At 38.6% G+C, this 13,816-nt stretch overlaps 1 protein-coding gene across 1 annotated transcript in view; it reads right to left on the minus strand.

Annotated features, from left to right (window-relative positions):
* Window positions 1-13,816, minus strand: part of STARD9 (StAR related lipid transfer domain containing 9) — a gene marked incomplete at its 5' end in the record, with an annotated part of 114,020 nt that overhangs the window by 90,082 nt on the left and 10,122 nt on the right. Inside the window, 2 exons of the mRNA XM_082318329.1 lie at window positions 5,174-5,290; window positions 8,211-8,280. Coding sequence (XP_082174455.1) covers window positions 5,174-5,290; window positions 8,211-8,280 — 187 coding nt within the window. The remainder of the gene's footprint in view (window positions 1-5,173; window positions 5,291-8,210; window positions 8,281-13,816) is intronic.

Genomic DNA, 13,816 nt, shown 5'->3' on the forward strand with positions numbered 1-13,816 from the left:
CGCACAATAACCGGATGGGTAGGATGGCTGGAGGGAAGCTGAGGACTGAAGCTAGAACAACCAGCTACAAGAATACTTGATGCTTGCATATGTTCCTGTAGCCTTAAGAATACTCTTGTGCAGAATACTCTTAAGATTTTTTTTTTTTTAACTGCACTGGCATTACGTCAAGCTGAAATGTTTTTTTTTTCAGTAGGATTTGAATGGGCATTTACTTAAGTTTTGCAACTGTTTTGAACATTTTCCTCTGCTTGGTGGAGCTAAAACAGACTTGAGGAAAGATTCATTAAGAGCTATTTTAGGTTTTACAAAGGAAATGCGGAAGATTGAAACAGACTGTTCTATGCCAGACAAAAATTTAAATTTAAATAAGTTTAAATTTAGATGTTTGTTTGTGGGACAACTATAAAGGTCTCAAAGCACTTACATCTTAACTATCACATTCAAGTAGCAGAATGAATCAGCAAGCCTGAATGCCTATAAGAATAAAAATTACAACCCTAAATATCATTACACTATCATTATCACACATTATTTTTACTGCAAAATGGAAATATGCCATGAATCTCTATTAAAGGATAATCCCATAGTTACACAATGGCCAAAGAGTGATGGATTTCCAACAGTCTTTGGAAAACAATCCTGAACTACACACAGCTTCCTGAAGACATCTCTGGAGGAAAGGGGTGGGGGGAGAAGGAAGCAATAGTCAATTTTACCCCAAATGTCCCCCTTTACTAAAGAAGGTTTTGTATAGTACCAAACGCACCTCCCAGAAAAAACCTTAATACAAGAATGCAGGGAGACATGGTGAAACTAACCCATTGTATGCAAGCGGTAAAGCCCAGGTGCAGACATTCAGCATTCTCCCTCTGGGAGACTGAACTAATTCTGCAGCAACACAGCGCAGAGAAAAACAAACAGTTTGTCTCAAAAATGGCAGGAAAAGGAACATCACCAGAAGTATTACAGTTTCTTGTCGTTTTTTTTGTTTGGTTAGTTTTGGTTTTCTCTTTTGTGTTTGGTTTTGTTTGTTTGGTTGGTTTTTTGGTTTTTTTTTGTTTTTTTTGGTTTTTTTTTGTTTTTTTTTGTTTTTTTTTTTTAAAGAGTATAACTTATATCTTGACAGTGATGGTTTGGAAAACCATTCCCTCATTTATAACCATGGAAAAATGCATGTAAAAAATTGCAGAGTTAAGATCAGAAAAGCCATGCATGACCTTTTTCTCTTAAATGCCTATAATCTTTTAGAATTTCCTTTTGTTTCTCATTTCATATTTTGCCCATCAAATGTTCTGTTCCTGTCCTGAATTAAAATTTATTTATTACCTGTTCTTTCTCTGGCCCCATGCAATTTTTTGATACGCAGTTTCTTTCTCTCTGCCATGTAGCCCTAGTGCCTGGTTCCTCTCTGTACTTAGAAGGATTTAGCACATCTGTTTCCTTTCCTTCTTTCTTTAGTGGCTCATAGCTCTGGTTGATTTAGCCAGTGACTCTTCAGGTATTTCTTTATTCCTCTATTCTGTTTATGCACTAACAAATCCAATTAGAAAAAAGAAAAGATTGTCTTTAAAAAGAGAAGGTAGACTCCCCTTTGGAAAGAACTGCACATCTGTGAAAGCAGATGAAAACTTCAGCTTAATATCAACACAAAGTATTCAACTGCCCAGTGAGAAAACAAAAGCAACAGGCCCAAGGATCTCAAGCAGGCCACCTAAAAAACAGAGGTCACTTTGTAAACTGTGGCATTCAGCTTATTTGGAAAATGAACATAATACTTGCATAGCTGAACTATTTCAAAAATCTTACATTTTGTAAAGAGTTTATATAACTTCTAAAGGAAGACTAAGACCACTACTATTAGAGTTAAAAATTAAGCTTATAAATTACTAGATCATCATTAGAAACACTGTATAGCTTCATATTTCACCAGGGTTAGGAGAGAAATAAAGAAAACAGAACTCTGGCTCATATCTAGTTCCTCAAATGTTTTAAATGAGAGAATAATCTTGAATAACAGTCAAAGACTATCCACTTGTACCTGAAACCATCAGTCGAAACCAACCACTATCCAACAAGTTATCTCTGCTAAGAAGCCTATTTCCCAGACATGAACAGTGATATGTTCTTCTTTCAGTAGTCAAAAATCAGTTTTGTTTTTAATTTAGAAAACTTTCCTCTTTTCAGAGATATGAGGAGGCTTACATTATTTATGTAATGCCTATCAAGAAAGCTTGTATATATCATGAAGATAGAATTATTTTTTAAATTCACCCCTAAAAAAATATGTAGACAATAACACTTCTTAAAAATAATTTATATTTTTGACTCTGTGCCAGCTTTTTCAAGGGAAAAGCACTTCCAGTTAAAGTGCTATTAAAAAAAAAAAAAAAAAAAAAAAGAGTAAAGGCATATCATCCGTCACATGGGCATTGCAAATTTTACTAATTTGGTTCAGTTCCTCTTCAGTGTACTGTATCACAAGGTCTGCTCTCCCCAAATTAAAGTGAAAAAATACCTTCCCATCTTTTTTTTTAAATTAAAAAAAGGCAACAGAAGAAATATTAACATGAATGTATTAGGAAAAACAAACAAGGTGGGCCACATGTATTCCCATTTTGACAAATAGAAGTAGAATACAGGTTGCAGAGAAAGCACAATTTTTATAAACAGAACAATAAATCTGAACTTTTCATTCAAACATTTGAAAGTACTTACACATGTGTGACTTAAGCCTGTCACAAGTACTTGTGAAGTATATGATCAAAATATACAGGGAATAAAATGCATTATGTGTAATCATCTCTGGAGTGCAAGGGACCAGAACTTGAAGTGAGCAATGTTAACATCCAGAAGAAACTGTAAAAATTATTCAGAGAAGCAGATCTGTATCTTTAAAATCATATTTTTACCTATACACTATGATTTGCAGCCCTCTCATTGTTTTATTGACACACAATCCTTAAGAACTGAAGAAGCTGTTAGGACTTCGTTTTCATATGTCCATCCAGAGGACAAACAAAAGGACAGTTTACTAAAAGACAGCATTCCACAAAAACGAACCTGAAGGCAGATACTTTAATCTACTTTTCATCCTCAACCAATACACCAATCACATATGATAACAGTTGGCAGGACAACTTCAAGAAAAAAGTAATCCAAGGTCAGGCCATGAAAGAAAGCTTTTACTGGATGACTGTTACCAAACCTCCTTTGCCTGCCGATAGCATCATTGCTGTAAGGAAGCTTAGAAACGTCAAGCGCAGCATTGAAGTAATGATTCAAAACATGGAATTAGCACAATAAACTTCATTCATACAGTGTAAGGGGGCAGGCAAATGCACAAAAGCATGGTAAGATAGCAGTAGTCCAGCAGCCCTCTTCTCAAGGACATTCAAAGTATGCTTTCCTGGTTCTACAATCACCAAGACAGGTAAAAAGCCCAAGGAATTCACTCATGACTCCAGGTGTTTCAAAGCACCAGTCCATCTTTAACCTTTTCTTAACTCATGAAAGGAAAGAGGTCTGTCAGAGGCTCAAGAACCCAATGGTTACATGAAGCAGGACTGGACATCCTTTCAGCCAGCATCGGGCACGAGTAAGGAAACTAGGGCCCATTACTTAATTTTCTATGGCCAGTGAGTTTGTGTTTCCCCTTCAGTGTTTTTATTGGATAAAACTGTATTGTATTATAACACAAAATTCGCCACAGCGTCTGAAATACCTACTCAGGCCCAGCAACAAAGCTGCACTCTTTATATTGCATTTTACATTCTTTTTCAAATGCACTTGTATTTAATAACAACAAGAAGAAAAAATTACACTTTGTAGCCAATATTTATATTTTCCATTTGGCAGTTCTGATAATTTTTCATACTGAGTAGAGATAAAGCTGACTTGACAGACTGTATTTATCAACATTTCATCTGCTAAACCATTTCAGCTAGAATGCCAACCATATTGCCAACAGTTCTAAAAAGCATGCTTCTAAGTGTGTTACGAGAAAAACTCATTAAGAACATGAAATGCAAATAAGCAAGTAAGATAATATAAAAGGGGGCGGGGGCGGACCCAAAGCCCAAAAGTTCAACATTTAAAGATTTGTTATTTGTAATGCCTAAAATGGAAGCTTATCTAGTGCCAAGTACTTTAGAAAGACAACTTTCTTTTTTAAACACTAAAACCACACTTCCCAAGTTCCCCAAATCTCTTCCACTCTACTGCACCAAGCAGGAAACGTAGCACAATCAAAAATTTGATCTATTGTTCTGATAATTGCCAAATTTGATAGTTTTTCAAATATTGACTCCCCAAAGTAAAATGATCATGTGCTCATCGCCACCAGAAATATGTATTTCACAGGACTATGTCAGTCTTAAGTGATACTTTCTGTGAAAAACAACACAATTATACAGGTTGGAATTTCAGGAACAAATAGACAAAACTGAAATAAGATACAATTCTGAAGACAAAAGAGCAGTAAAAACTTACTTTAATGCTGACATGTGATTGTATGCGTGCATAGAGAAATCTTTGGATAGCTTTGCCACAGATTATATTTATTTATTTGTAGTAGATTTAATAATTCCTTCTTCATTAACAAAAATTTGCAGTTGTACCCTATTTTAATACCGAGTCCTTCAACTTTCTTTCTTAATCAATCAAACCTCAGATCTTCAAACTAGGAGTCTCCATTAGTTATAAGAGATTTCTGATGCTCTAACAAGAAAAAGTGCTCAGAATAACACACTATAAATAAAATTTACTACCGTTAAAGATGTGATTACTTCACCATTAATCCTTTCAGTGGCATTACACCTCAACACTTTTCCTTTTACCTCAGAGCTTTCTCCCTCTAGACCTAATTCCCCTCCCCCACTCCAAAATTCTCATTGCTAAGCCTAAGTCCTCAGATCATCACAATTAACGATCACTACCAAAGCTGCCAGATCTAATGAAAGCGTGCATCAGTTGGCGAACAAGGGTAATGCAGTCCTACTGCTCCTACTTAAGACAAAAGGACTGAGTACTGTGGTATTACAAATAAGAAAAAGATGGGGGCAGAAAAGAAAATGAAATTTCATCTATCCTACATCTCAATTTCTTCCTGTAGATGTGAATATAAAGGACAAAACAGGATGGGAACACAGACATGAAGAACAGCATCACTTACCATTTCCTGAGATGCATACTTTGGATCTTCAGGATCAACTGACCAGTAGCAGTAATCAAAGCTGAAGGCCACAGTCTTTTCTCTCGAGTCCCAAGTGCCATCAAGCCTACTGTCAACCTGACAACAGAAAGAAAAAAAAGACAGAAAGACCAATTTACTTTGAAGCTGACCAAAAAGTAAGTATTTAAAAACTAACAGGAACTTTATCTAGGATCTGTGCTGTGGAAAAGGAATGACAAATAGTTTATCCTCTTTATTCAATTTTCTTTGATGCTCAAAGTGAGGTGGAGACATCCATGACAGATCTGCTGAAGAATTTTTGCTGAAGGGCTCATTTACTACAGCTAAGGTCCACCAGGTTGTATATAACAAACATAATTTAGTGAACCTTCACAACATCTATATCAGCAGGAAAGCTCTATAGCCCTCTTTATATTTTTCTGTCATTTTTTTAGTATCACCGAGAACTGCATCACAGAAATTATGCCCAAAGTGAGAAAACAAAATTAGTTTTCTCACTGCATAGTTGAAAATGCAGGTCTCTTCCTCTGTTTCCCCTTTGCTTTGTCATGGCTGCAAGCTAATGCTTCTGTGACTGGGACTGCACACTAAAACCTAACCTTTATGGCTTAGTAATAATGACAGTGAAGCCTTTCTAGCATAATAGTCAGAAACGGTGACTGAAATATGAAGGGAATCGTATAAGTCTTTCTGTATGATCTTGCTCAAGTGATTTGTAATAAACTAGACAAGCTTATGAACAAGGAACTACACGTTGTTCTACTCAAAGGAGAGTAATGACACAAAACATTACGCAAAAGTAACACCATCCACATGTAATTTTTACCTAATCGGTAACTTTATTGTAACCTTGACATTTGCAATAACATAAGCAGAAAAAAAGGTTTGTTATAATTCCGTACCTAAACAAACCGCTTCACTAATGGCCCCAAAAACTAGGGGTGACAGGGCTGCCTGCCAGATTATTGGATAAAGGACACTGTAAGCACTGAACTCTGCCACTAGCTGTGAGGCTTACAGGGAAAATTAATTTACAGGCCCATCTGACAGGTTGGGTTGGTTTTTTTTGGTTTTTGTTTGTTTGTTTGTTTTGTTTTTGTTTGTAAACCAAGAAAGAGCAAAGTGAAAGAGGACAGAAATAATTTAAAATTATCTTTGAAGTAAAGAGGTTTCATGTATTTTAAACCCCATATGATTCTAAAAGTTGTCACATTGAATTAAGTGCAACCAAGGTTTCTGTTAGGCAGAATCAACATCTTAACAAGCCTATTGATCATCTTCAAGAATGACATTTTCGTCAGGTCGCGATTCAGAGATTTTTATGCAAGTACCTTGTATTTTCTTAGGTTTTCTGCAGCTATAGGCAGAAGATAGCCTGGAACACTGCCTTCCTGTTGCAACGTGTAAAAATAAAAAATATCCCTCCACCACCTCAGGAAAAGCAGCCCCTGATCACAGAGGTGATTTTGTTTTGAACTACAAAGCGCACCAACCCCAGACACAACAATGTGAACGTTACTGTACAAATATTAATTTATACACTAACTTGGATTCATCAAAGGCTGTCTAAATTTAATTTATGCATAAAGCAAACTCACTCACTTTACAAAACTCACCACTTACGAAACCTCAAGAGAGAAAACATCCACAAGCCAGCCTTTGCATCTCCAAATAACCCTTCTCGGCCTGCTACGAGCAGTCCGCCCCGCTGCTGTGGTTTCCCCAGTCTCCCCAGGCAGCCCACAGCTCCTCTTTCAACAAATAAAATAAAAACCCTCTAGGTCTAACAAGGCTCAGCTGGACACAATCGGGCAGCTGCACGACTGAGGCCTCCACCTGCCGAGGAGGGCTGCCAGCCTCCGAGGCCCAGATCCTCACAGCCCCATCCCAGGGATCAAAGCCCTCCCTAGGACAACCACTGGGAACAGGCAGCGTCGTACCTGGAGAATAAGCATCTCTTCGAGAGCTTTATCACATGTATAAGGAATTGGGGACAACTACTTCAGAATGTAATGAGTCTCAGACCCTGCAAATACAGCCTTTGAAAAGGAAATACACAGAAAATAAGCAACATTTTACATCCTTGAGACGTCTCATACCACTAGTATTTTTCCCTCTGCTTTCTTTAAAAAAGAACACTTGTAGTCAATACAAAAATAAGTATAATGGAAACAAGATAAATAGTTCAAATATTTTAATTCAATTTTTGCCACTGTTTCTCTTTAAAACCTAATAAATTCTTTCTCTTGAACCAACAATCCAGAATAACTGGGTTGCTTGCAGATATAAAGAAAAAGGAGACAAGAAATACAAAACGCATACGTCTTTTAGGATCCTCACAGTAATCGCAGTTATCCCACAGGTCATTTATTTGCCTTTCAAGCAGAAACATGATTGACAACATAGAATTGATTTGCTCCCATTCTATTAATTTAGTGAAGGACTGTGGCAGCTTTAAGTAGTTCAAGAGTCTAAACCAGAGGGTTGATTCCCATGCGCGCTGGCTCCAGAGCTCTCACGGAGGACAACAGCTACATTCAGTTTATTCTTATAGCTCTTGGTCTTTTACCAAGGCCTGAAGTGTAGCCGAACACATTTTGCTCCATTTCATGCAAGTCAGTTGCACTCTGAGTGCAAATAGGAGAGGAATAGAGACACAGGGAAAGAAATTATCCAGATGTTAGTAATAGTAAGATAAGCACAAAATCGTAAACAATTTACTAACAGCTTTGAATGATGGTGTGCAGCCAGATTGCAGCAGCTTTGACAAATACAAAATATAGAAAATGCAGCTACATGTTATATCCTGTCTAAAAAACCACCCCAAAACCCACACAACCCCAAACCAAAACAACACCCACCACACACACTTTTGCTGCAATTATTCTAGAGCTGTGCCAGTTGAAACTTTTCCCTTAATATTTCTATTAGAATGATACAATAGCCAAGCAAACATAGAAAAGCATCGGGATATCAGGATCCTTATATGAGAAAGAGAAGACGACAAGAAGCATACCTTTATATTTCTGACTTTTGCCACTTTGTCATCAACTTCTACAATCACTCTTCCTCCTTCTGCACTCTCTCTGGAAACAGAACACATTCAAAAACCCATTTAAAATATGACGACACAGAAAGATGCATGTCAAATTCATAAACCCCAGAAATTTGTGTTAACTTTAACAAATTGCAAATCAGAAAGAGCTATAAAACAGATTCCTGGCTGCAGATCTGCAAATGCTACCTCCTGTCACAGAGTATCTCAATAGTAAAGGAACAAAACAGGACTACGGTCATTAAATAGTTTCAAAGTACTTGTTCTAAGTACTTTATTAGGATTTTATTTCAAATTAAGAGTTGTTTTTTTAAATTACATTTACAAGGAAGTAGAGTGGAGCATGGGTAGACTGGCTGTGCTTTGTGGAGTACAGACCCATGTCACAGACCTGTGAGCCACAAGTGTTGTCAAGTCATACTGTCTGATTTTTACCACATAATCCAAAGTGTTTGTTGTAGTCCTCAAAAAGAAAAACAAAACTGTCCTGAAATGTAAATGGACAGGATTGTTCCACAAGTGCAAAGAACCACACGCTCATATATACTGTCTGTATAAAACTCCCATTGAACACAGCTACGACTGGCTACTACAGCCAACTTCCACTTCCAAAGATGAGTCATATTAGAAAAGAATAAAAAAAGCATGTGGCCAAAGCAAAAAACCAAAACAAAACAAAAACCCAAAACCCCCTAAAAAAACAACCAACACCTTATTTCTGGGCTGACAGCCTGATAGCTAGTTGAAGTTAAGGATGCTCTTATTTATAGGTGTGGTAATTCACATTGCTCTCAATAATTATCATGGATTTTTTTTTTATATATAGCAAGATAGAAATGAGGAAGATGAGGTCAGTGGCCTACTTATCTGACAGCAGAAAATAACCGAACACTTTGGTATTGAGAGGCTAAGAACAGCAGAAAGATGTTTTATCCTTTGTATTTCTTCTATATTTTCCTTTGCGCACTGATACTGACAAATCTTGTAAGCTGCAGCTTTACCAGAAAGTTTTATTTTGATGAAGCCTAATGCCTTTGTAAAGCTGGAAGAATTTGGTTTAGAAATAAAATCAATTTTGTCCTTACTGCAGTTTTGTCACGCTTTGTTTAAAGTCAAGCCGAAGGCACAGACATTGTCATTTGAGATTAGCTGTATGTATATCCCCTGATAATCGGCTGGATCGGTATCATCAGGTCAGTTAAGAACTAGATAAGATAAAACAAGAGTTAGAAAATTCAAACCCAGTTGACCACTGTTCATTCATGGCCCCAGATCTGTCTTTAACAGATTTCCTTACATGTGTGCAGAAGTATTTACTCCCCCACTGATGACAATCTCCTTTCACTGACAGCTCTAACTTCCAGGCAGCACCCAGCACAACATAGCCTGCCTCCTCTGGGGTCTCTCCTCTCTTTTACCCCATGCTTTCTGTACCAAAACAACATTCAAAACAATGCCTTAGGACACTTAAGACTTGCACAGAGACAGTCACTGTAGCATTTGAGCTTTACGAGCATAAAGAAGTTTTAAACACATTTCTGAGCACAGGCTGTCCCTAAATAAAATAATGCTCTACCTTAAAGTCTCTATGCTTCACTTTATTAATTTTGAGCACCTGCCTTGAGACAGACTGAACTTAGTACTTTTTGTAATACATACTTATATGTGGCACTTCACATAGAAAATACAAGCACAGCTCCCAGAGGTTTTAGTTAAGCTGTGAGTGTTCAGCAGTTCAACGCATCAGCCACCAGAGCCCCGAGTTAGACCCCAGAAGAAAGAGGAACACTCACAGGAGACAGAATTTGCATTATGTACAGCTGAGTACCAAACGGAGGCCCCATAAGGCTCCCTAAAGAAGAAATGAAGGACAAGTGCCTAAGGATGGAGGCTGTGAGTATCTAAGGTAGAAATTCGCAACCGATGCATTTAATCTGTACACGTGCAATTTCTTAAAATGTTTTGGAAAGCAAGTGTTTTCCAACACAAGTAAGGTTGGGGACTTGCATATCCCCATGCAAACCTCCGCCAGGTGAGCTAATGGACAAAGCCGACTGTTATCCTCTACAGCAGAGCAGATCTAAGAGCAAATGGGACATTTTGACAGAGAATTTCACAAGAATTTAAGAACAGCAGAAGACAGAAAAAACTGGAGGGACCCTTTAGGAGGGAGCTCGCTTCAGTTACACATACTTTTTTCTCCATTGCCCCAGTATGATCTTGGCCCTACCCTGCTCCCTAATCCCATGAGCATTCCCTGTTTTTCCATCCTACTGTTAACCCTCCAGCCTTATTACCCCAGTTACAGTTCACTGAGTTCCTATCCCCCTCCCCCTATGCGCACACATCATCCCTTAGAGGTAACTGCTATCTGTTCTCTCTGGCATCTTGTCCGCAGGCCCCCATTCAATTTTAGCATTTTCAACTGCTCTGCAAGTTTTGGCTCCCTTATCCTACTGCACTGTAGCTGGTTTTAGGCTGATATCTCTGCTCCAAAGGTACATGATCCTACTCTCCTTGTCAGCTCTTCCAGTCTCTATCCCAGGTTTACCTGTACACTCCACAACTGAATCAGTTTCTTCCTGGACACCAGGTGGGGGCAGCAAACAGATTATTGCAATTAAATGGGACAGAAGACCTTGCTCTGAGTTCCTATACCCGGGCTTCAACTGTGACTTGGACAACACTGAGCTCAGTTTATCAAGGCAGTGCTCAGCTGATGAGTTTTTTGACTTATGGGAATAGTGCAAGCATAATTTGGTCAACACTAGCGAATACAAGCTCAGATGCACTCAGAGAAAGCAGATCCCTTAAAACTTTTACCTGCTATGTTCTTACAAGTCTTCACTGAGCATGTTAAAGAGTTTTAATTGTTTAGAACTTGGGCAGAAATGGGTGGATTCAGATGGCGAATTCAAAAAATGCACACCAGATTTCCCATTTTAAATCAATTGGAAATTCAAATAAAAGGTCACCCTAATATTTTGCTATTTTTTATATTTAATTATTTAGAATGTTTAAATATTTTAAAACCTACTTTTCCCTTAACCTCATCTTCTGTAACAGCTGAATTGATCTGGACGAAGCTTAAAAATAATTAAAAATTTCTAGCCTGAAGAAGGCATTCACACACGGAAGATTTCTACCCAAATGGTTGAAATCTGGCGAAGCTCTTAACAGCATTAAATGCTAGGGTATTCTAATTGCAGACGTGAGGCAGCCTCAACAGCAAGCAGTGCTCCCAACCCCAGCTACAACAATTAGATGAAACTCGCTGCCTCAGTCCACATGCGCTATACACAACCCTATGAACGAATGACTTCATGCTGTGGGTTCTCATCACCTCATGTTCTCCCAGGCCGTAGTCACTACTCAAGATAAAGAAGGAATTCCAAACATAAAACCTTCTAAGTATGAAAATTGTTCATATATAAAAATTTATATACTCATATTTATATACTTATATTAAAATAAATACAAAAACAGTAAAATACAAACAACACAAACTAAAATTACCACACCACCTTTTATCACAGCAGAACATGATTCCTCACTAGGCAGTCAAAAAACTCTATGCAGCAGTCAAGTAACTTTGTTCAAGTCTAAGGTGACAAAAAAGCCACCACCAAACAGGGATAGAACTAAAGCCTTCCCTTACTCCAGGTGCAGATTCACAGCGTACTTTATCTGTCTTAACTGCAGGCTGTTGCTGCACGGGGCAATTTCTCTTCTCTGTCCTAACATCCCACATGTGTTCCCACTTCTTTTCTTGCATCTGATCTAGCAATAACACACCCATGCAATGACCCAGATCAGCTGTGATCAGAAAACAAACACACCAAAATAAATAATTAAGGTGCCACAGGGCCAGCAAGCCCTTCCAGAGCACTGAGCACAGCGGTCGCACGGTTGCTACGCCAAAGCAAGAGAAAGGGCAGGAATATGCGGTGGTGAGAATGGAGACCCCTCCCTTCTGCAGCAGCTTACAGCCAGAGAGCGTTCAGCATAAATAAAACTGGACCTGCTGCCGTTCCCAGCCCTTCAAACTGTACGTTCAGCCTCCCTGTAAATACGTGTTTATTTCATCCTTCTTTTAGGTACAAACCAGAGAATTTGGGGAAAGAAAGCACAGTTTAATATATAAAGCCCAGGAGGCAAAGCAGACTCACAGCTGCTCTAGATGTTCTGACCTTAACTCCAGATTGCAAATGCTACAAAAGCCATCTCAGCAAATCTGTGTTTGTCCGTACAGTCTTACGCACATGTGCACCACCATTTGACTGATAAAACAATCCGTCATCCTTAGGAATAGCTGCTCTGCTCCACAGGTATGAAAGCTGTATTCCTTGTACCAATAAAATCAATTCCAAAGTACACTGAACACATTTGACTTTTGCTGCTCAGAAGCCACAGTGATCTTAACATTTAGTTTCCCCATCCTCCCTTCTTCCCCACTCTTTGAAAAATTCATGCTATGTTTGGGAAGTGCCTCTCTTCTTCTAAATTACTTTGTGCAGATAACTCGTTTTCATGCAAAGACAGAGCTGTAGAAAGACCATTTAATGGCACATGTCCCAGGAAAGACTTGGATCTTCTCAGACACACAAAGTTTTAGAGAAAGCAGACCCAGCAACAGAACAGTGACCCAAGTACAGAATGCAGCAGCAGCAGGGCTGTAACGGGGGAGCTACAAGAGACCTGACAGAAGCAAAGCTGCTGCGGCAGTCCAAAAAACAGGGGCAGCCCAAAGGAAAATCTCCTCATAACATTTGCTGTACCCATGACAAATCACTTCCGCAGCCAACATGTAAAGCTAATGCAGCCCCAGAGGGACAACACACGCTCTGCAAGACCTGGAAGAACGAGCCAGTGGAAAAGAATCACGGGAGGACCAAGACCCCCGAGGGGGACATTGCCACAGCTTCCTGGACCTCACTGGGACAAGTTCAGACAGCGAGTACAGAAGTGCAAGTAGGTATACAGAGCTGGAGAAAGCAGTGGGTGGAAAGAAAGGGGGCAGTTGTTTATTTTAGACTTTATAAAATTTGCCCCACTTCTCCACCCTCTCAAATAACAGTCAGGCATTCGGAGAACAAAGGAGCTGACTTTTAAAAGTTGCTTGTTTATTTTAAAAACTTGCAAATGCAGTAAAGCAAAAATACTGGAGTCATTAGCAGTAGTCGTGTCATACAACAAAACAGCTTCTACAAATGCAGACCACCAAATGCTCAGCAATCAAACATACTAAAGCTAATATGTACCACTCAAGTACATGAGAAATCTTAAATCATTTTTGAAAGAATTGAGTACATGTCTACTCATACAAACTTTGAAAATAACCCTGCAATGTAATCATTGCAAGTACTTATGCTTTCCTACCAGTTCCCACCATCAGAATTAACTCCAAACCCCATCTCAACCTGTACTGGAACAGAGGACCTGAAAAGCAATATGGCAACAGTATCAATCCCTCCCCTCTCACAAAGATTTTTCCTGATCTGGACAATCGTGTCAGTTCTGGTTTTTGGAACAATTCACTTTAATCTTTTTTCTAGACTTTTCTAGGA

This window comes from Platalea leucorodia (genome assembly GCF_965183815.1).
Source record: "Platalea leucorodia genome assembly, chromosome: 7".
NCBI lineage: Eukaryota > Metazoa > Chordata > Aves > Pelecaniformes > Threskiornithidae > Platalea > Platalea leucorodia.